This window comes from Galeopterus variegatus, unplaced genomic scaffold, assembly GCF_000696425.1.
Source record: "Galeopterus variegatus unplaced genomic scaffold, G_variegatus-3.0.2 Scaffold6061, whole genome shotgun sequence".
Taxonomy (NCBI): domain Eukaryota; kingdom Metazoa; phylum Chordata; class Mammalia; order Dermoptera; family Cynocephalidae; genus Galeopterus; species Galeopterus variegatus.
The window spans coordinates 104,727-127,529 of record NW_007732172.1 but is presented as its reverse complement, the minus strand read 5'-3'; the positions used below and the strand labels follow the sequence as shown (position 1 = coordinate 127,529).

The window sequence follows — 22,803 nt, the reverse complement described above, 5'->3', positions numbered from 1 at the left end:
TAGGTGGGAGTGGAACCCACACTATCAGAGCAGCTGTCATAATTCCTGTGGTGTGCTCCAAGAGTGACCAGCCAGAGAGTGGGCTTTGGGATGGGCCCAGAAGAGAACAGGGGACCATGACAGGGCAGAGGGAAAGGAATGTCCTGTCCCCAGTCCATCCTCCAGGGAAGTCTTGGAGAGTATGAAGTCCTTGGTGCAACCAATTGTTGGATGTTGAGTCCTGGCACTAAGTGTGGAGTACAGAATGAAATAATGAATCTGGACTGAGACTCAATGCTGCTAAACAGACCCCCTGGCAGTGCTAAGTTTGCAATCCTTCAGCTTTCACTGGCAGCAGGCAGACAGGGTGGGGGGAGGTTTGAGCTCGCAAGAAGCCGAACCCTAGCTGTGTGACGTTGCATACTCATCCAACCTCTCTGAGCACCTATAGCCTGGCATGAATGCCGCCCACCTCACGGCCCCGTACACAGAAGCTGCACAAAACACCTGCCAGGCTTGGGGGTGGTCCTGGGGTCATTGGGGATGTGACCGGCTTTTATTCCCCCTTCGCCCAGCCACAGGCCCTCCTGTCTCTGCCCCTTTGCTCCGGCTGGTCCAGCCTTCCATCCACCTTCTCCAGGAGGCCAGCCTGTTTGGCATCCCCAACTCTGACCTGGTCCTCAGGTGCAGGGATCCCCAGAGGGGAAGAAACCAGCTCCAGCTACTGGTCTCTGGTCAGGCTCAGGCTGAAGATGTGAACTGGAGGCTTCCAGCCAGACAGTGGAGGCAGCCACAGATGCTGGAGGATCCCCGACCAGCGCAGCCTCCAGCTGGCTCACCTCGCCCCCTCCTGGCCAAAGTGGGTCCCATCCTGGGGACCCCAGAGAAGAGGGAAAAACGTTCCCCTAGGCAACCTTGCGGAAGTACCTGGGCCTCAGTTTCCCCAGGTAGCTGCCTGATACTTCCTATCTCTCTAGCAGGAGCAAGGAAATTTATGGAGGTTCCCTGGTTTTAGCCAGCGGCAGGGATTTATCCCCTGATGAATCTACCTGGGGCTGCCCCGTACCTGTCTGGCCTGAAGAAACCAAACCCCCTTTGCCCTGGCGGGTAGGGGACCAAACCAGGAGCACAGGATCAGAGGAAGGTATATTCCTTGACCTGGGGGTGGGTACACAAGAATCCATCTTATTAGTTTTTAAACTATGCATGTATCTAACGTCCCCTCCCTCCTGTCTATGTTTTTTCACTTATTATTATTATTATTTTTAATTTTAAAGGAAGGGGAGATGGGCTCTGGTTCCCACACAGTTCCCACTTGGTGACCCTGGGGCTGTCCCTGGCCACCCTCTCCTTTCATCTCCTCAGCTCAAAAGTAGCCATAACTGCTGCATCCCTGTGTAGTGGGGATCACACGACACCCTGTGAATGTCAGGCCATGGCCAGCTCTCTCTGTGGGAGTAGATAGCCACCACCACCAGAAAGTTCTCAGCGCCTCTGCACCCCTCCCTGGGCTTTCTGTCAGTGTTTGCTGTGTGCTAAGGATAGAGACCCACCCTCAAACAGACAACACCATCACAGCTTGAAGGAAGTGAGATTTGAGCTGGGAGCCCCAGGCAGAGGAAAACAAGGGTCGCCACTGCTTGGAGTCATCGCAGCCTCAGCAGGCGCAGCCCCAGGAAAAGCTTGGGAGGTCCCATCTACCAGAGCCCAGTGAGGATGTCCTGCCCAAGAGACAGAGTGGGCGAGGGAGGCAGAGAGGGGATTAGGAAGCTGCTGGCCAGGCTGAGTGACCCTTAGGCCCTGCTTTGGGGTCTCAGCCAGGACACCACAGGGTGATTCCCACCCTGCCCAATATGTAGGGCACCGGGCTGAAAAGACACTCCCTCAGCAATTTCACCAATGCCTCTTGATTGAGGAACTCTTGCAGGAGCACAAGGGTTGGAGTTGGGGAGACCTGAGGGTGGTGGCCAGAGCCAGGCCTACTACCTGCAGAAATGGAGAGGGACCACGACAGACCACTGTTCCCTTCTGATCAGGCCAGGTGGGCTTCCCGGCAAGGGGGTGGGGATGTGTGTCCAAAACCTCACCTGGATCCAGGCCCAATGGCCAGGCCACCTCACCAAAGACCACCCTGCCTACCTCCTGGGAAGTACTGTCTCCAAGCCTGGGCTTCTGTCACCTGCTAGCCTGACCATCCTCCCGGGCAGGGCTGTCCCTGGGCCTGGGCTTCCATCCCCAGCTGGCCTGACCATCCTCCTGGAGAGGGCTGTCCCCAGGCCTGAGCTTCCCTTCCCTGCTGAGCGTGTCACCCTCCCAGGAAGGGCTGTCCCTGGGCCTGGGCTTCTGTTCCCTGCTGGCCTGACCATCCTCACAGACAGGACTGTCCCCAGGCCTGGGCTTCCCTTCCCTGCTAAGCCCAACACCATCCCGAGCAGGCCTGTCCTCGGGCTTGGGTTTCTGTCCCCTGCTGAACCCGACACCCTCCCGGGCAGGGCCATTGTCGCGCTTCTTTGTTATATCTGTGGCCTGCTCCTGTGGTATGAGCTGGGGAGGCAGGCACGTTTCTGCTCTGGTCACTGTGGTCTGCAGGGCGCTGAGGCCAGCTCGAGAACATAGCTGGCGTCCAATAGCCCAGCCTGAGCCCCTTCTCGCTTTGGCCACCTATGGGCGGCATGGGTCGCCACAGTACCCGGGCTTGGTGCCCCGCTTGGCTGAGAGAATGGGGACCCTGGGGACCCAGGAGAGGGGCACCGTGACTCCGGCTCTCACACGGAACCCCAGGACTCGCGGCGACTGCCGGGCTGGAGAGGAGGAGGTTGGCAACCGGACCCCGCCACTCCAGTTCCCATACGACTCGCCCGAGGCCTCGGCTTCCGCATCCGCGAAATAGGCGGGACCGGTCCACCTGGCGCCTTCTCGGAAGACACTTAGGCGCAGGTGCAGACCGCCCCGGAAGACACTTAGGCGCAGGTGCAGACCGCCCCGGAGGGCACGTCCCACGGCTGGGGTGCGCGCGCCTTGCCCTGATGCACATGCGCACGAAGGCCTCGACAGGGGCGGGGCGTCCCGGGCTACACCCCCTGCAACCCGCCCGTGGTCAGCGCGCGTGCGCTGGGAGCGTGCTGGGCGTGGCCTCCTGTGTGCCCACCCCTTTCCCCAGCGAGCCCCGCGGCCGCAGGCGCTGACGTGGCCGCCGTCAGAGCCGCCATCTTGTGGGAGCGAAACCAACGCCTGGCTCGGACTAGTAGCCGCTGAGGTGAGGGCGAGGGGTGAGGACGGCGGTGGCGGGCGCTGGCCGGGGCTGGCAGCGTCCGGGGGCGGCTTGGGACTCGCGGGGGAATCCTCGATCCTGGCGGCAGCGGGGCCGGGCTATATTATGTATGTATATTATAATATATGTATATATACAAAATATTATGAAGAAGCTGTTCAACCTTAAGGATTAAAATATACAAAATGTGTATATAATTTTTCCTTTATCTTAAAGTTTATTTATTTATTTTACATTCTAAGACGCTGAGGAGCAGCTCGTATAACTTCGTATAATGTATGCTATACGAAGTTATTACGAGGGTCGGCGGGTGCCTCGCGGCTCCCCGCAGGCCCCCGGCGTCGCCCCACGGTCTCCTTCCCTCTCCCCGCCCGTCCCTTCCTCCTGCTGGCCGCCGGCCGCAGCCCGGAAGTGCGCCCGGACGCCGGGCTCTCCTCCAGGAAGCCTAAGCTTCCTGCTTTTCTCTCCTCCGGTCTCTTCTCCTCCTGACGCGGTCCCCGGGTGGAGGGTGGAGGGGAGCAGGCCACCGGGGTTCGGCGGGAGCCGCCCCCGGACGACAGGCGAGCGAACAGAACAGCCTGCGGGCGGTCCCCTCGCCTCGAGGACCGGGAAACTGAGGCTCGGGCTGCTCCGCGACGCCGTCAAGGTCACTCAGGTGGCGGGGGCTTGCACGTCGGCCTCCCGACCCCAGTTCCTCTTTGCTCCGAGGTCGGCACCTGGGGGAGGGGAGGAGGCGAGAGAGGCAGGGACCCCGTGCTCTGCCCCGGCTGCTGAACCGAGGGAGCATCTCCGGGGATCGCAGAGAGCCCCTCTTTGCCCCCCGTGAGATGTGCTTTGGACCCACTGAAGGCTCCAGTGGCCTCCAAAGGGCTGCTTTACCCTTGCTTTTACCCCAGGGTTGTTTCACGGATTGTCGTCGGGGACGAATAGGAACCCCCCCCTTCCGATCTGGTGAACCTTCAGCCTGCCAGCGAAACGACCTGCTCGTAGACTCTGGGCATCCTGGACAGACAGCAGAGGCCAGATCCAGTGCTTTCTCACCCGGGTGGTTGTCGCGAGTGAGACTGTGGCTGGACAATGGCACGGGACTGAGAGTGTTAGATAACTGCGAGGTGGCACTCTCATTCTTTGCAGACAGCGAGTTGCTGCTCTGCAGGAATTGAGCAGAATTGCACACGAGACCGCAGGGGGGGCAGGAAAGGAAGGGAGGTGGGAAGTTTTGGGTGGTCCCAGAAGTCACGGCCGTGTGGTTGGTGCCAGTGCTGTTGTTGGAGTGGCAGTTTGTAGTTCTTGTTTCAGAACTAGTGGTCAGCAGTTTTTCCTGCCGGCTGTTTGCATGGCTGGTTTTGGCATGTTCGGCAGTGTGTCCGAAGGAGTGTGAGGTGCCATGGTGCGGTAGTGTGCTGGCTCCTGGGGCCCTGCGCCACACGTGTGACTGCATGGATGTGTGCTCACTTAATTCGAGTTTTCAGCAACTCCACCATGTAGCCAAAACAGCGCTTGAAAGGCAAGGCATACTGTGATTAGCGGGGTCCAGAACTGAGAGGAACTGAGTTGTGAATGTAAATCACAAAGCTGGTCGGCCACGTTGTTAGAGGAGTGTTGTCGTCTTTGAGGAAAGGTTTTCACAGGTTCACCTGTAGGGGAACATCTATCACTAGAATCTTCAGGTATGTCTTATTGAAAATAAACCCAGATCACTCCAGTAATAGGAATGTGCTGCCTGTGAGGCAGATATTCAGAATTACTACTTGAAAAAAGATTGAAAACGAGTGGTTTGGATAACAGCTGACTCACATGCTGTCTACTCATCTTTGAAAGTTGGTAGAAAGCAGAAACTGGTTCTGTCATGTGGTCTAGCTATTTGCTGTACCTCTTGCACAGTATGGAGAGGATATTCAGGCATCTTCACCTGCTGGTGTGCCTCTACTGAAGACTGGATAGGCTTGAAACTATAGGAAGGTGCATTCGGCTTTACTTTTTCCACTTAAGTAAAATTTAACATGGATGTCACCTCCGATGGCCATACGAGTAAATCAAGAGAAAAAAACCTGTTGTGCAAGTTTGCGGAGTAGTATATTTATGTGGTTTGAGAAGTTGAATCCGTTTTGTTTGGTTCTTCAAATTAAATGTTGCTTTGATATATGCGTTTAAAATCTGCTCTTAATCACTGTCCAAGCTCACCAGTCTTTTCTACACACTCCTTGCAGAGCCGTGACCGTTCTAGTGAGCAGGTGTCAGATCCTAGCCTGCCTGGGCTTGCCATCCCATGCATGGCCTGCCCCTGTGCCTGTGGTCTCTCATGGGCATGCTCCCCTTTGACCTTTCATCTTCATAAAATTAGGAGGGTGAAAGGAAATAAAGTGCACGTCTGTCAGAGGTAGATGGGAGAGAAACATGAAAATTCGTTTCAGTGGGGAATCTTAAGTTAGATAAGAACTTGCCTTTTTTTGTGCTGTATCTGTTACTCATTGGCGTGGATTGGTTGTTAGGGATGTCCTGCCTGCGTTGCCTGAAGTGGTCTTTTGGGAAAGGTTTTGGTCACTCTTGCTGGGAAGTAGAGGATGGCTGGGAGGCATGGGAGGAGTGAGGTATGTGTGTGCATACAAGGCAGGAGGTTGGGATTCCAGGTCACATACCACACCTCAGCCCTGCTTTCATCCTCAGGTTCACGTCTCTTCTGATTGTTGTCAACCCTTTGAAATACAGTTGCAGCTCATGTTACAGCTGTGTTATTCTTGCAGGTGGTTCAGCATATACAGGTGGGTCAAGTGGCCTGATTAGCTGAAAAAAATGTGAAACTTAATAGACACATGTAAGCCCTTTATTCCTAGGAGGGTCTCTCAGGCCCTCACCCAGAGTCCTGTCACTCCTGCCTCCCACAGGGGTTGGGATGAGTGGTGGGGCTGTCTTATCAGGGCTCCACCTCCATACCGTCCCTAACTGATTCCTCGTTTCCCGTTGTTTACACATAGTGCTAACAAGGGCTTGGCAGCCTGTCATCAGCCAACAGACAGTGAAGAGTGGCACCTATGCAGGTCCCAATAATAGGGGGGAAGTTTAAGGGCCAAGAAGGGAAGAGAAGGAAAGCGTAAAAGGCAGGTAGGGACCGGTCTGTGGCTCACTTGGGAGAGCTCCAAGTCAAGGGTTAAGATCCCCTTACCAGTCACCTTTTAAAAAAAAGGCAGGTAGATTTTTACAGATATAGCAATTGGGAATGATCTGCTTTAGGAGGCAAACATTTTCCCACACCTCTGAGACACAAGGCGACATTGAATTATGATCCATGCACATTTCAGGAAGTTAGAAGTGTGTTGTGTATTTTGAAAACTTTCTAATCAGAAACTATTAAAATAAACTAATCCTTAAAGTGACGCTAGCAAGCTAGAAGGATTCACTTCCAAACGGCTTCCAATGGTGGTATGACTGTATGTAAAATAGTTAATATCTTTCCATTTGTGCCGTATGTCAAATTATTTTTGCAGTACCATATATGCCAAAGGGGGAGTTCAGTGGTTCTGGTTCTCTGAGTATCTACTGAAGATTTTTTTTTTTTTTTTTAAGATGACAGGTAAGGAGATCTTAACCCTTGACTTGTCAGCACCATGCTCACCCAGTGAGCTAACCAGCCATCCCTATGTGGGATCCGAACATGTGGCCTTGGTGTTTTATCAGCACTTTTAACAGGAGAGTCTTTTAAATATTGTATCAGTGTGATTTAGGTACAAGTGACCAAGAAGATGATTTCTAGGTTTTATATGGATTGTTCCTGAAGAGTGGGAATGAAGGCAGAGTTAGATGTGCCCACGATTTAATGTCAGGGTTCAGAACAAAGTGCGTTGACTTGTCACACCTTCCTATCTTAGGTAGATGAGAATGCAATTGCTAGTTAAGAGATTGAATCCATTATTTTATAGTAGTCTCCCCTTATCCGCAGGGGATGTGTTCCAAGACCCCCAGTGGATATCTGAAACTGTGGTCAGTACTGAAACCTGTATATACTGTTTCTTCCTATACTCATATATCTTTGGTAAAGATTAATTTATACACTTTGCACAGTAAAAAACGAACAATAGCTGATGATAAAGTAGAACCATTATCACAATATACTATAATAAAAGTTACACGAAGGTGGTCTCTCTCTCAGAATATCTTACTGTACTGTACTTACCTATTTTTGGACAGAGGTTGACCAAAGACACCTGAAACCCCGAATAAGCAGGGGTCCACTATTTTTAAAATACTACATTTTTTGGCACTTTTGGTGGTGAAACTGCTTAAAATATTTATAGCTTTCAGCATTTCTTTTCTGTCAAAGAGATACAAAATGGTGAGAATTAGTGGGGGGTGAAGTGAATGAAATGTGTTCTTACACTGGAGTCTCCTGGGGCAGGTGTGGAAAGCAGGCTTTGTACCTACACCTTCCCTCCTGGTGGTTGGCATCGCTGAGACACCAGGCTTTTGTGTTCTGTAATCAGCTGCATTTCTGCACCCCTGGGTGTCCACATTTTACAGTCAGAGCAGTGTTCAGGGGGCATAGCGCATGTGTTCAACTTTAAAGCAGCATTGCATTCATTGTTGACTGTATAAGGTTTTTTCTCACCAACTGAGTTTTAGGAAAGGCATATCTATAGATGTGTGTGATAGATCTTTTTGATCCCTGAGGGCCCTGATAAGCATTCTTTTACCATTGTTTTCTTCTCTCCCTGAGGTGAGTCACTTGTGAGGTGCCCAAGGGAGGAAGAGGGGAGGGGTGGGGAGGAAGGCGTGTACTGGGCAGAGGAGGCCCCACTCATGGAGAGGGCTGGGCCAGGCGTGGCAGTGATCAAGCTCTCAATACTTATGGAGCATCCACCCTCCTGGGGAAGGCAGGCAGATGCTGAGACCTCACCTGACAGGTGACATTTGAGCAGAGGTGTGAAGGAGTGAGGGATCAGATGGATCCGAGGGAGAAACTGGAAGCTTGTCTCTCACAGGCCAGGACAGCTGGTGCCAGGAGCAGAGTGTGCAAGGGGTGGGAAGACTGTTGACCTGTGATCCCTGGAGGGGCTAGTTTCAGTGCAGTCTCCAGAAAGGAGGTTTGGGAAACTCACGGGAGCATTTTGGTACTCTCAGGTTGAGAGGCAGTGCTGGACTTCGTGGCAGTGGCAAAAATGCACCTTATATGTCTGTACCATAGCTAGAAAATCTGTGCTTCCTAAACCTGGCTGTTGTACACACAAGGGCACAACTTTTTTTTTCTGCATAGTTTTAACAGATGTTCTGAATTTTCCAGGAACACAGTTACCTTGTGAATCACGGGTGATTGTGTTTTGTTCTTTTCAGAACCTTACCCAGAGTTGTTCTCTGCTTCCAGAGGAGAGCAGCTGTGTTGAGGGGCCCAGCCTGCTCCATTCGCCTTGCAGCGTGGTTGTGCCCAGTGCTGAAGTGCATGTCCTGTTAAGAGTTGCATTCCTGTACTTATGGGCCCCATCACGTTAACGCTAGGCCAGGGCACTGGGGCTCCTCATGGCATTGGTTGTGTTGTCGTTGGCTCCTTTGTGGGACGGCAGAGGAGGGATATAAAGGGCATTGTGGGCAGTGTGTTGCTGGCCACTGTGGCCATGGTAAGGACCCTGATGTGACGGGCACAGAGTGCTGGTTCACCTGACTGAGAACACACATGCTGTCAGGTGCTGGCAGAGCACAGGGATGCGAGGCGAGGTGTCTTCAGGTGCAGGTCTGAGGAGTGGAGAGGGAGTTACTTGGCCACAGTGGAAAAGCCTGGGGCTGCTACCTTCAGGAGGGAGGTTTGGGTGGAAAGGCTGTTTTAGGGGAGGATTTGAGAGGAGGGGATCTATCTGGGAGTAAAAACATCGGGGGGTCACTGTAGGGGCCACATCATCTAGAAAGCAGGGCAGGTGCTGGAGTGTGATGGGGCCTTGTCACCTGAGGGGGGCCTTGGAGGCCCCCAGGTGGCATCAGCAGGTGTGTATTTCAGAGGTTTCCCTGACCCCAGAGCTGCTGGCGGCCTGTGTGTGGCTAGAGATCAGAGGTTGTAGCTTGGACAGTGGCCTTCCAGGGCTTGTGGGGGATGATTGCTCCAGAGCTGGGGGGATGCTGGTGACAGCTCCAAATCCCTGTCGCACTTGATGTTTCTGTCTCCTCTGGAAGAGTGAGACTGCCATTGCTTAGAAGAGGAAGTGGGGATGCCTTTTTTTTTTCAATTTTATTTTTAAAATGAAAGTTACCTGAAGGCAAAAATTAAGTTTTGGAGATTGGCTTAATCATTCATGAAGCCACCCCATTTTTTTTTTTTCCTTTTTGTCTTTTTTCGTGACCGGCAACGGGATCGCAACCCTCAGTGTCACGCCCGCACCACGACCGGCAACGGGATCGCAACCCTCAGTGTCACGCCCGCACCACGCTCAACCAGCGAGCAGACCGGTCTCTATATGGGATCCGAACCCTCGGCGGGAGCGCCACCGGGCCGGCCCCACCACATTATTTTTTGACCTTGCATTGTAAAGCTTCTGAGTGGCCCTGCCCACTCCGAGCAGTTTGAGGAAGAGTAACTTGGCTCTGAGAGGTTATTTTATGAGAGCATCACTATCCATTTGCTGTTCTAGTTCCCCCTTTTCTTCAAGTGGTGTGGAAGGGGCCTCTGGGATGCTGGGTCCCCAGCCCCGCCCTGGAACAGTGGCTTGCAGCTGCTTGGTGCCCAGCATGTTCTGTGGTGACCACATAGTCACAGAAGTGAACTGACAAAACTACGTGGATGCACCTAACTTGGCTGCAGAAGTCAAGAGTCCCCTCACCCTTCTTGTGGGCTCTGGCTGCCCCACCGGATGCTGGATGGTATAGTGTAGTGTAGGTGTGCAGGAGCAGCCTGGCCTGTGTGTGCCTGCCCTCCTTGAGGAGGTTGTGGCCGGAGCTTATGTCCATCAGCCTCCAGTCATTGCCAGGGCCAGAAGCCTGTGAGCAAGGTGTGAAGAGATGCACTTCTGGACCATTGTCTTCACTTCAGCTCCGTGAGCGTCTGTTGGGCCTGTCTGTGCCTGGCATGTCTCCATTGCACAACTGCTTACTTTTTATCATTGTGCGCCAAGAAGAATGTGATGAGTCAAAGGCTGGTCAGTAGGGAGTGTGGGCACAGCCTGGAGGCTCAGCTGGGCCAGGTCTTCCTGTGAGTGCCAGCCCTGTCCCACACTGCATGTCCTCTGCCCCACTGTGTTGGTAGAGACACAGTTCCAGCTTACTTTCCAAGGTCTGCTAACCAGCAGCCTCCAGAATCAGTTGGGGAGGGGCCTGGGCTGGGGCACTGTCCGCTGGTGGTTTCTCAATTGTATCTTTGCATCATCATTGTAAATTACTGTGGTTGGTTTCCTCCATTTTCAGTTTGGGGTGTGCTTTTTTTTTTTTTTTTTTGATAAAGATGACCAGTGAGGGGATCTTAACCCTTGGCCATCCCTATATAGGATACAAACCCGTGGCCCGTGGCCTTGGTGTTATCAGCACCACACTCTCCCGAGTGAGCCACGGGCAGGCCCTGGGGTGTGCATTTTAATGTTGTGGGTGGTGCAGATTTGTGCTCTGATCTTTGGTTTTTTTCCAGTTTCAGGTCCTTCAGGCTTAACTTGATTTGGGGTCAGAGAGAGGTTATCTTTGCCCTTCTTTCCAAAGTAGAAATTTTGCTCATTAGCTGCTAGGCTCTGCTGCTCCATGGGCGTGGAGGCCAGAGCTCACTCACCTGGGTGTGTGCTGCTGCAGGGAAGGCCAGGAAACTGGGCTGTATTCTGGAAGGCCTATGCCCAGTGACAGATCAGGGTTCTGCTTCTGAGAGGACAGTGCCTGTGACGAGGACACGTACACAGAGCTGGCACTCAGGGGGAAGACGCTCCTGATGCAGACACCACAGCCACCACAGTCCTCAAAAACTTGCAGATCTTGTAAACTATTTTAGCTCCCGTCAGAGGCCAGGCGACACAGATGGGTCCTGATAGCCTCCCTGGTTATTTGCTCAGAGCTGCGCATCTGTAGATTTCAGAAGGATGTAAGTGTGTTTGGTGAAGTGCTTTGAGGACAGTTCTGTTAAAAAGTACTAATAAATATGAATAAGGAAGACATACAGAATATAAGTTAGCATTTAGTCAATGGACAGTGGCTCTATGGTATTCATATTGATATAGTAAAGAACTTGGTTCCTGGGATGGAATCACATGAATGAAACTCATTTCTGCTGTGCACAACTATTTAAGGATTTCACCTTAAAGCTTAAGCTGGCAAAGAGCAACCTAAGTTGAATTTTACTGATTACCCCATCTAAGAATCAGACCTGATAGGTATTGTCTCTCTTTTAACTCAGAAGGCCAGCCGCTGTGGGGAGGCAATGTGTGCAGAGAAACAGACGTGTTGTTAGCAAGGCCCTTGGCGTTGAGGAGCTGGCCTGGGTTCCTGGGCATCCCTCATTTTCGATGGGCCTGGAGGGGGCAGTTGGTGCCTAATGAGTTCCTACAAAATGTCCTGAGAGTTTTATTTTTAAAAAACAACTGCAGATTGGGTGATGACTTGAGGATTTATTTAGCTGATGTGTCAGAGTCCTGCGTTGATGTACAAAAAGCAGTTTGTGTGATTTTAGTATGTGACCATATCGCATTTGAAAGTAGAGGACCCCCCTTTAAAATCAAAATTCTCGGGCCGGCCCGGTGGCGCACTGTAGAGTGCGCCGCTTGGGAGCGCGGCAGCGCTCCCGCCGAGGGTTCGGATCCCATGTGGAGACTGGTTCCCGCTCACTGGCTGAGCACGGTGCGGGCGCAACACCGAGGGTTGCGATCCCATTGCCGGTCCCCGGTAGGGGCACGACACCGAGGGTTGCAATCCCGTTACCTGTCAGTAAAAAAGACTTTGGAAAAAAAAGAAAAAAAAATCAAAATTCTCATGTGTGTTGGGGATGATTCAGGTTTCCATGTAACTGATCATCTACGTACACATGACTGTCAGAAGACTTGCTCTTTAAATGAAACCCTTAAAGAAAATATTTTATAATGTACATATGTTCCTCTGGAAAATCTTCACCTTTGTTAATTTTCCTCAAATTAGATATTAAAGCTGACATTATGAACTATTGATCTGTGCATTTTACTAAATGTAATTTGCACTTAAATGTGATTTTAATAAAAGAAAGAAAGCATTCTTGAAGTCACCAGGTTTCCATTCATATGAGCCCTGTTCGCAGGAAGATGGGAAGGAGTGGCCATGGGTCAGCAGCAGAGAGCAGAATCGGGAGCATTGGAGCTTGCTCACCTATGCTCTGAATTGGAGGTGTCTCTTCCTGGTGATTCCTGAAGGTTCAGGTTATTACTTAGGAATTCCATTGAATAGACTAGCTCTGACAATTTGAGGGGAACGGCGAGCTTTCTGCCAGGGCCTGTTCCTCTGCACAGCTGCAGTGTGGCAAGGGCTCTGTCTTGCGCTTGTGTTGAAGTGTCCCGGAGACTTATGTGGACAGTGGCAGCCAGTGGTGCCCGTTGGTTACTTTTCAGCAGCTAAACAGGTTAGGTTGGATTCACTCATTGATGTGGAATGGGTTTGGACTCACAAAGCAACATTTCTCCTATCTCCTATTGGGAGGTGGCTTCCTCCCCATCAGGCCCCACCACTGGCAGTGATGTGTCAGGAGCATACTCACCAGAGTTCAGTGTCCTGTTCTTTACTTTGATGCCTAAAGGCCACCCCTACCATTGTTCTCTGCTCCTAACAAAGTAACAAAGAGTAAAACGTTCTTCCTGAAGGTCCTTTCTTCGCATAAGGTGGAGCCTGCAGTCTGGTCAGGAGAAACAGGCTGTTAGTTCCTCTTCTCATCTGGGCTGCGTCTCGTTTAAGTCCTCCTTCCCCGGGCAGCCCTCTTCTGACGGGTGTGGCATCGCACCATGCACAGGCAAGGGGGCTCTCTTAGGAAGTCGGGGTTTTCATTGCTGACTAAGACACAGGATAATTCAGCTGGACCTGAAAAACGGGTTTTGGCTTCTATGCGGTGGTTCTGGTAGAGAAAAGGGTGACACAGGCATGCCTGGGCTGGGCATTACACGAGTTAGGGCCTGTGCCGAGAGACCTGGAAGTGACTTTAGTGGTCAGTGTGGGGCTTTCCTCCAACCACCGAGATTGTGTGAACCCTGGGCCTCTTACAAAAGCAGCAACATGGCCAGGGCCCCTGGATCAGGAGCGGCCAGGACCTGGGCCTCGTGAGGACACTGACTGTGTACACAGCAGGGTGGGTACATGTGTTTGTGGGTCAGTGTGTTGAACTTCAGACTGCGGGAGACTGCAAGCTTACCCCATCCTGGATCTACCACTTTCCCCCTTGGGGGGCCCCAGTGCTCTTATCTATTTTAATAAGGAAAAAACAGCCATGGGGAAAGGCTGGGGTCATGTGGTCATCAGAGGACCCACTGACTCTGAGGGTGGTACGAGTCCAAAGCACAAAGAGGTGGCAGCAGCAGAGACGTGGACTGAGGACAGTGCTTGGTCCCTGCTGCTAGATGTGGTTCACCTGGCATGTTCTGTCAACTGGTGTGGGGGTTGGAGGCAACACGGACCCTTTTGCCCCTCAGTGCCCAGTTTTGTGATTTTTATGGATGTGATACTTCAACAGCCACCTCTGCCCACCCCACTCTACCCACGCCCAGTGCCTTTCACCACCTGCCTGGAACTCTGTTCTAAATTGACAAACCTACACAATTTCTTGGTTTCTCCATTTTAGATGTGTTAATTTGGACAGTGATTATTGGCCTTTTACCCCATAAGTTTGCACCTCAGCTTCCCGTTGTCCCATAGCAACAGTCACAGTGTTAGGACTCCATGCTTATCATTTACTGCTGAGCCAGGTCACCACTGGTTCATGCTTTCCTGAAGTAAACTGTAAAAGGACCTACCTCTCTTTCTGTTCGGTTTCATCCTTGAGTTTTTCTGTGTACCTATTGTTTTTCCCAGCTCCCCCAGAATTGCCAATCCCCATCATGAAAACATTCAGGTGGTGTGCCCCTGTTCTGCAGGTGTCCACTTGCCTGCTCCAGTCTGGATAGTGGCGACTGAGGCTGCTGCTCTCCCTCTATGTCGCTTTGGGCTCCCACCTTCTCTCTTCTTCCCTGGGTCCTTGTGGGAGCCTCTTGAGGAAGGGGCACGAGAGAGGCCTTGCAGTCTGATATTGTCTTTATTCTACCTTCACAGTGATTGATTCTTTGGCTGAGTGTAGAATTAGAGGTTGAAAATTAATGTTCTCAGAATTCCAAAAGCATCACTGAAATCTTCCCTTCTGGGGTGTTTGTAAAGTGTTGGCTCTGGGTGTCCTGGACTTTGCACTGTACCATGTTCTCCCACGTTCTGGAACACTTAAGAATGTCTCCCTCATAATTCTCTAGCTTTTTAATTTTGGGGATTTCTGTTAGTCACTTGTTGATCTCTTAAGTTGCTTCTCATTTTCTTTTTTTATCTGTATATTTTTGTTCTGCTTTCTGAGAGCATTGAATTTTTCATTTTGGCTGTCTGTAGTTTCTACCAGGTCGCTCTTCTTTTCCTTTGTTGTAGTATCCTCTTCTTGTTTTATAGACTGTCTTCTGACTGGTTGATGCTGGTGTTGTGGTGTGCGGTTTTTGTTTTTTTAATTTAGTGTTTTGTTTTTTTAATTTACTGTTTTGTTTTTTTTCTTCCTTTTGAATAGTCTCCTGTCTTGCTTGCTCCCCTCCCAATCCCTTGTTTATGTCTCTTATGTTGGAAGCCTTCAAAAAGGAAACAGGGGCTTGGCTCTTTTGGGGGCCTCTGGTTGCTCATGTGCAGATCTGCTGGGGCACACAGGCCTCTCAGTTCTGGAAACTGAATGGGGATCTCAGGGCTCGAGTGTGTCCATGTGCCCATGTCCCTGTGGTCAGACCCCCATCCCGTCCTGTGTATCTCCAAGCAGTTCAACTTTCTCTACTTAGTCAGGCATTGCTTCCCTCCTCTTTGTCCTTATGGGTCTGTATGTCATTTTTATTTCTTTATTGGCCGTGGTTTCAGGAATGGACTGAAAGAGGTATATATAGAGTCTGTTCTGTGTTCCTGAGGTGTTCTTCACCCTCTTTACTTAGGAAGTTTGGCTGTCCCAGAAAAAGGATTGACGTAGTAAAGGTCTAAGTTTCAGAATTCATGTAATTTTTTGAAAAGATAATGTGGTTCAAAACGAAGAACAAGGTGTCCAAAGGCACCAGAGCCAGCTTGCAGGGCCCTGGTGGGACAGGAATGTATGGGCTTACACAGGGTTCAAGAAATGGAGAAGAGGGGGCATCTCCTTTTAGTAGGGTGCTGTAGTGACTGGATCAGAAAGTCACCATCTGACCATCATTCCAGCCAAAATCAAGCCGAGAAACAGCGGGGTGCCAGGAGGAGGCTGAATGAGGAGCTGGCTGTGTTCACAGTCACCTGGTGTTACCTGTAGAATGCTCCCTCAGCACCTGGGGGAGTGCCCGGCGGCCTGTGCTACGGAGCCCCAGTGGGGCGTGATCGGGGTCTTTGGCTACTGTGTGGCCATGCGCATGTGTAGTTTAGCCGAGCAGCTCAGCGCTTTTAAGCACCCCGTCTGGCACCTTGTTTAGTTTTCTCTGTCAGTACATAGACAAATTTCTTCCATTTTGAAGGCTGCGTATTCCTCCATTGTTTGGTTTTATTAGGTGCTAAAAATCTCAAAATTTTCAGTAATCAGCATTTGAGAAACTGACCTTTTTTTTTTAAAAGTCAAGAGTCTCAGGACCAGCTGACTGGATTGGTGTCCCCCACATTTGTGCTTTGCTGGGGGACCCTGCAGCCACGGTGTGAGTCAGACACCATGCACACGTCCTCATGCTGCTGAGGGCTTCCTGCTGTGCCCAGCAGAGCCGTGGCTGTTTGGTCCACCTGAGATGCACAAGCACTGCCTTGGCCCACTTCTCCCGAGAGGGAGCTGCAACTTGAGCTCAGGGACCAACCTACCTGCCTCGCACTGGAGGAGCTTCCTGCCCTCACAGAGTGGGCTCCCTCCCCGTCCCTGTGGGCGTGAGAACCTCTTAGGCCTGTGCTTCAGTCGTCCAGGGTGGGGGTGGTCATGATTACTGTTACCTACCAGTGCAGTGGGGAGACATGTTGGGTGTGTTAGGTTGTAGAGATCTTTCATGCCTCTGAAAGCACAGTTTTTGACAGTGAATGCCCCTTCCTCATGTGCGAGTCGAGGTTGGTCGTAGTGGCCATCCTGCATCCTGACAGCCACAGGTTGAATGGACTTGTCCTTGTGGTTCTCTGCCTCCCTGGGAGTGGCTTCCTGAGACGATTGGCTACAGCTGCTCACATTGTGAAAAACCCTTTCCTAAGCTTCCCAGTCTCTTGGTCATAAGGTAGATTTGGGGAGCTGAGCAGCCAGGTAGGCAGGGTTCTTTTTCTGTTGCTCTGGAACCCAAATTGCATCATATCCCACCCTGTGAGTTTTCAGGAGTGACCAGGTCCCTAGGTGGGTGGTTTTTGAACCACTGCTGCAGGGTTCGCGCCAGGCAGCACAGAGACAGAAAGCTAGACATCTTGTCTCCACAGGTTTCTCTGGCTAGTGTCGCTTCCACCCATCCACAAGAATGGGGAATATCTTTGCAAACCTCTTCAAAGGCCTTTTCGGCAAAAAAGAAATGCGCATCCTCATGGTGGGTCTGGATGCTGCAGGGAAGACGACGATTCTGTACAAACTGAAACTCGGTGAAATTGTGACTACCATTCCCACCATAGGTGAGAGGCCAAGCCCTGGGTGCCGAGTTGGGGAGGGCCCGGGGTGAGGTGGGCAGCCCCTGCTTGTTCTCCCGTGCTCCACTGGCACCAGGGGCACAGAGGGGCCTCATCCTGCAACCTGCCCTTCCCAGGTTTCAACGTGGAGACTGTAGAGTACAAGAACATCAGTTTCACTGTCTGGGATGTGGGCGGCCAGGACAAGATCCGGCCACTGTGGCGCCACTACTTCCAGAATACACAAGGTGAGTGTGGATACCAATGTGTGCTGCTTGTCCTGGAGCCAGCCCTTGTCCTGTGTGGTCTCATCTGTTCTCATGAGACAGAGGCCGGCCTCCTGGGGGGCCCATAGGCCTCCATACCCTCTAGGGTTGTAGTGGACAGTTAGAGTCCCAGGAGTTGGATGAGATTGGGCAGATGTGCTTTCAGCATTTGCAGCAAAGACACTGTGTTACAGGTTTGATCTTCGTGGTGGACAGCAATGACCGGGAGCGTGTGAATGAGGCCCGCGAGGAGCTCATGAGGATGCTGGCCGAGGACGAGCTCCGGGACGCAGTCCTTCTCGTGTTTGCCAACAAGCAGGTAGGCTCCTGGCCCAGCCCTTGGAGGGGAGCGGCTGGGTCCAGAGAGGGACGAGGGCAGGTTTGTGGCAGATGGGGCTCGTGCTTTCTGTCCTGGGGGCAGCCTGCTTGCGGCCTTTCCCGTTGACCCTTCGTCCTTCCTAGGACCTTCCCAATGCCATGAACGCAGCCGAAATCACAGACAAGCTGGGGCTGCACTCTCTGCGCCACAGGAACTGGTACATTCAGGCCACCTGTGCCACCAGTGGGGACGGGCTCTATGAAGGACTGGACTGGCTGTCCAATCAGCTCCGGAACCAGAAGTGAACGCGAACACTCCCCTCCCCCTCTTCCTTCTCTCCGCCCTCTGCTTTACTATCATGTGGCAAATGTGCGACTCTGTGGTATTGAGTGCCAGAAGCTGTCTCCATGGTTTTGGTCACAGTGTGCATCGCACCATGCTGTAAATGTGGCAGACGCAGCCTGCAGCCCAGGTTTTTTATTTAATGTAAATAGTTTTTGTTTCCAATGAGGCAGCTTCTGGTACTCCTATGCAATATTACTCAGCTTTTTTTATTGTAAAAAGAAAAATCAACTTACTGTTCAGTACTGAGAAGGGATGTAGGCACATGGGCACCTGGCCCCCAGGTGCTGCTGTGTTAGATGAGCTGGATGCTCCTCCTGGCTTATATCTGTGTTGAGATCCATTTTGGTGGTTGGTTTTTAACCCACACTCAGTGCATTTTTTACAATAGTTAAAAATACAAGATAAGGAGAACACTTGAACACACAGAAGGGAGACTATGCCTAGTGTAGGTTTTGCAGTAATGGTCTGGATACTAGTCCATCGGCTCGACTGTTCCCCTTTGGGAATGTGAGGCAATGACAAAACCAACGGAATCCATCCTGCATGGTCACAGTAGAGGCCCCGTGACTTGCTCGTCTTTGGGTCACCCTGCGTTCCATAACCTTGTGCTTGTATCTGTGCTGCTCACACGGTCACTAAGGGGATGGACTGGGAGGCCACGGGCCCAGCCTTCCCCTGGGTCAGCGTGTGGCCGCAGCTGAGCCCCTGCCATTCCCAGCGCTCACTCACACGCTCAGACACATTGGCGGACTGTCTGGCGTCTCACCAGCAGGAGTGTGTGCGCGCTGGGAGAGTCGATCCATTCTAGTGTCGCCACCCTCGGGATCACCCCCATCTCCGTGTGTGAAGTAGCTTTCTCTCCCTCAGCCTGCAAGGGTCCGATTTGCCATCGAAAACGACGACCTCTACTTTTTTCTTTTGTATTTTGATAAACACTGAAGAAGCTGGAGCTGTTAAATTTATCTTGGGGAAAACCTCAAAACTGGTTTATTTGGTGTTGTGGAACCTCTTACTGCTTTCAATACACGATTAGTAATCAACTGTTTTGTATACTTGTTTTCAGTTTTCATTTCGACAAACAAGCACTGTAATTATGGCTATTAGAATAAAATCTCTTCAGTATTTCACTGGCTCTCCAGTGTTTCATTGTCACTGCCGACGGACAGACTGCCTCCTAGAGATGAGAGAGTGGAGAGGGCCAACCCCAGGCACTGCCAGCTTCGCAACGTCAGCCTCCCCTACTGCTGTTCTCGCTGCCCTCCCCAGACCCAGGGATTCCACTGCCTGAGTTGGGTCGGTGTGTGTGTGTGTCAAAACCTTCTGGAAACATTTCATTCCTCTCTCTAGAGGTCAGACAGGGCAGCAGTGGCCACACGGGAGGGGAGGCAAGGGTGAGGGCCAAGGGTAGGGGCCATGAGTGCCTGGGGGCCACAGCTCCCCTCACTCGACCCACTGCTGGTCCAGAGTGCTTTGTGCCAGCTAGGGAAAGGGTTTCCCTGAGTGAGCATAGCCCTTGCCTCGTCAACGCACCATGGGTGAGGGTGGGGGCAGCTGACCTGGGGGGTGGGTGGCAACCAGCAGGTCCAAGGTCTGCCCTCCCTGTGGGCCATGTACCTGGGCAGGGGCTGCCCTGTGTGGCAACCTGGAGCTGTGCTTGGCCTCTTGCCTTGGCCAGTTGGCCTGACCTTCATCCCTGAAACAGCACCCAAGATAATGTGCTCTCCACTGAGGTGGGCCATGTGCAGAGGGCAGAGGCCACTGAGGTACACCCCAGGACCACGAAATGTTCTCCACTTCAAAATCAGAAGGGGGGGCTGGGCCGTGGCTCACTCGGGAGAGTGCGGTGCTGATAACACCAAGGCCACAGGTTTGGATCCCGTATAGGGATGGCCGGTTAGCTCACTGGGTGAGCGTGGTGCTGACAACACCAAGTCAAGGGTTAAGGTCCCCTTACTGAACGTTTAAAAAAAAAATCAGAAGCGGAAGAGTAATACATACTAATCAAGCCTGGGCTCTGTGTGTCTTGGCCAAGGAGGGTTTTTTTTTTCTCGAGTAATACATACTAATCAAGCCTGGGCTCTGTGTGTCTTGGCCAAGGAGGGTTTTTTTTTTTCTCCCTTTTTGTCTTTTTTCGTGACCGGCAACAGATCGCAACCCTCAGTGTTGCGCCCGTACCGGATCGAGACCGGCAACGGGATCGCAACCCTCGGTGTTGCGCCCGCACCTCGCTCAGCCAGTGAGCGGCCGGTCTGTATGTGGGATCCGAACCCTCGGCGGGAGCGCCACCACGCTCCCAAGCGGCACGCTGTAGCAATGCGCCACCGGCCGGCCCCAAGGAGGGTTTCTAAGTTGCCATGGAGCCCAGTGGCTATGCATATCGTGAGCAGCCCTGGCCTGCATCCTGCACGCCCCTTTGTGGGGACAGGCAGAGGTGGGACACCCAGCCCACCACCCAGGAGGAGATGAGCTGGACTCACACGGGCAAGCAAGAAGATGGCGACCCCCTTGGTGGCCTCTGGGGGGCACAAGGGTGGCCAAGACTCCAGGTACCAACCCCAACCCCACCCAGCTGAAGCTGCTCCTCCATGGACTTAACCTCACCTGCCCCCAAGGTAAGGTAGTCAGTCCCAGGGGCCAGGCTCTTGTGCCTCAGCCCCCAAACCTGCACTGACTACTCCCTGCTGGCTCTTGACCCTCCCTGGGTGTCAACCCCAGGTCAGCTGGGCTCTGGAACACTGAGGTCCCACCCAGACCACCCATGGGGAGGACTTGATGTGGGTCCCCTGAGGGAACATCACAGGAAAAACAGGGCCACTCTGTCCCCCTCTCAGTGGCATCTCATTAACTCCTGACACTGACCTTCCACTTAGTATGATCATGTACTTTCCTTTTAAAATAAATTTATTTAAGTACAAAAAGTGAATCCATATAAAGGAAAAATAGAGGTAACCATATTTGGTCCAAGCTAAACCTCTTGGCAGGGGCAGGAAGGAGGGAAGCCCAGGGCTGCTGTAGAAGGACAGGACGGGACAGGACAGGGAGGAGTCTGGTCTCTGCTGGAAATTTCCAAGCAGGCTTACCTTCACCTGGGGAGCTCTAGGGGTCATTTAGCAGAGCCCTCAGAGAACCCACTGGGCTCTGCAGGCAGCCAGGCCTTGCTCTGCAGACCCCAGTCACAGTGACCTGGAGGGGTTTCCCCAAAGGAGGCCCCTCCTTAGCCGGCCAGTGGCTCCCAAGGCCCAGGAGGCATCAGTAAGCACATGCTCAGGAGCACTCCACAGATCAGCTGCCTGCCTCACCCCACCTCACATGCCCACAGGCAGCTCTGGCCCATGAGGAGTGCCTCCCTGGGGGAGTCAGGGTGGGAATGTCCACTCCGGAGCCCAGTCACCACAGGCCTCCACATGCTCTGGGCTCTGGCGTCTGTGGGTCCAGCAGCGTGCTCTCAGGCATCAGAGTCCCTACCGTGCCGACGATGGGACAGGCTCCTCCCACTATCCCTGCTGTGTCCCCTCTTCCTCCTTTTGCAGCAGGGGGAGGAGGAGTCAGAGTCATGCCTGCGGGGCCTGGGGAGACAGGGACAGAGTGCTCAGAGGCAGGTCCCTGTCTTGGGCGGCAGGAGCCTCCTCCCTCAGAGCTGGGCCTGGGCCCACCGTGCAGGAGCTGGGGATGAGGAGGAGGTGCTGGCCTCCCTCCTGTGCTCTTTGTCTTTCTTCTTTTTCTCTTTCTTGTGTTTCTTTTTCTTCTTTTTCTTCTTTTCTTTCTTGCTTTTCCTGTGGCTCTCAGAGCTGCGGGGGAGGTGGAATACAAAAGGGCCTCAGCCCCCAGCCCTCAGGGGACAGGGCAGCTGAAGCACTGTCCGGTCCCATTTGGTGAGGGGATCTGCTGTGGTGGCCGCCGCCCACTTGTGCCTCTTTAAGTTAGGTGAAATTAAACCAGATGTCAGTTTCTTAGTCTCCCAGGACACCTGTCGTGCTGGAGAGCCCTGACAGACTCACCAAGGGGCAAGTTAGAAGACCTTACCATGGCTCCGCCTTGTCCTCCGCGCGGAGCTTCCTCTTGGCCGAGGCTGGGGAGGACCTGGGCCCTCTGCTCTCCACGCGGTGGTGCTGCAAGAGAAGCCGCACTCTGGGGAGGGGGCTGCAGGATGGCCCCACACCGGAAACGTTCCAGGGAGTGCACTCGGGTTTCCTGACCTCCATTCCCCACCCCACTCCCATGGGACCCTGCAGCGTTCCTGGGGGGGGGGGTTACCGTGAACACCGACAGCCCCAATTTGGCGGCCTCCTTGTCCTCCCGAGACAGTGCCACGCGGCCCGCGGAGCCACTGCGAGGACATGGCGGTAAGAATGCCCCCTGCCCGGGGTGTTGGGAGGGGAGGTGCACCGCGGACCCCCGAGGACCACCGCCCAGTCCCTGCCCCACGCAAGTAACTGAGGCCCAGCCTGGTGTCTCAACCCCTCTCCCCCACCCTCCGCCCCAGGACCCTGCTGCACCTGGTGCTGCCCAGCCCCAGCAGCCGGTCCACGCCCTTTTCGTAGTCGCCTCCTTCTCGCTTGCAGACCTCCACGAAGTCCTGAGGGGGGTGCGTGGCGGTAAGACGGGGAGGTGCTTGGGACCAGCAAGGGCGGCCTCCCAACCCTTCCTGGGACCCTGGGCGCTGCCCACCCTGGGGAGTTACCTCCTTGCTCAGGCCCGTTGGCTGTTTCTTCACGTTCCTGTAGCCGCTGAGAGAGGCCGGGGTCGGTGTCAGCGCGCTGCGGACCCTCCTCGTCCTTCCCTAGCCGCCCAACTCCGGACGGCCCCCGCCCCCCGGAGACCCCCTTCCCGTCCGGCAGCCCCGGCCCCGCGGGGCACTCACAGCGCGGCCAGCA

General features: G+C 53.1%; 2 protein-coding genes across 3 annotated transcripts; one reads left to right on the top strand and one right to left on the bottom strand.

Moving 5' to 3' along the window:
- Window positions 1-3,148: 3,148 nt before the first annotated feature.
- On the top strand, window positions 3,149-19,056 carry ARF1 (ADP-ribosylation factor 1). Of its 2 annotated transcripts, none has more exons than XM_008590396.1 (5): window positions 3,149-3,235; window positions 16,820-17,005; window positions 17,137-17,247; window positions 17,460-17,584; window positions 17,728-19,056. In XM_008590396.1, the coding sequence occupies exons 2-5, from the start codon at window positions 16,858-16,860 to the stop codon at window positions 17,887-17,889; spliced, it is 546 nt and encodes a 181-aa protein (XP_008588618.1). In that variant the 5' UTR covers window positions 3,149-3,235; window positions 16,820-16,857; the 3' UTR covers window positions 17,890-19,056. The 2 variants fall into 2 exon arrangements, with proteins under 2 accessions (XP_008588618.1, XP_008588619.1); XM_008590397.1 differs by lacking the exon at window positions 3,149-3,235 and adding an exon at window positions 5,910-6,012.
- Window positions 19,057-20,812: 1,756 nt separating this feature from the next.
- LOC103605772 (chromosome unknown open reading frame, human C1orf35) lies at window positions 20,813-22,801 on the bottom strand (the record flags this gene model as incomplete). The annotated part of the gene is made up of 7 exons (XM_008590402.1): window positions 20,813-21,495; window positions 21,583-21,717; window positions 21,953-22,038; window positions 22,184-22,256; window positions 22,426-22,505; window positions 22,611-22,656; window positions 22,791-22,801. Coding segments are annotated over 7 exons (552 nt in total), but the record flags the coding sequence as incomplete, so codon positions are not given.
- Window positions 22,802-22,803: the final 2 nt, after the last annotated feature.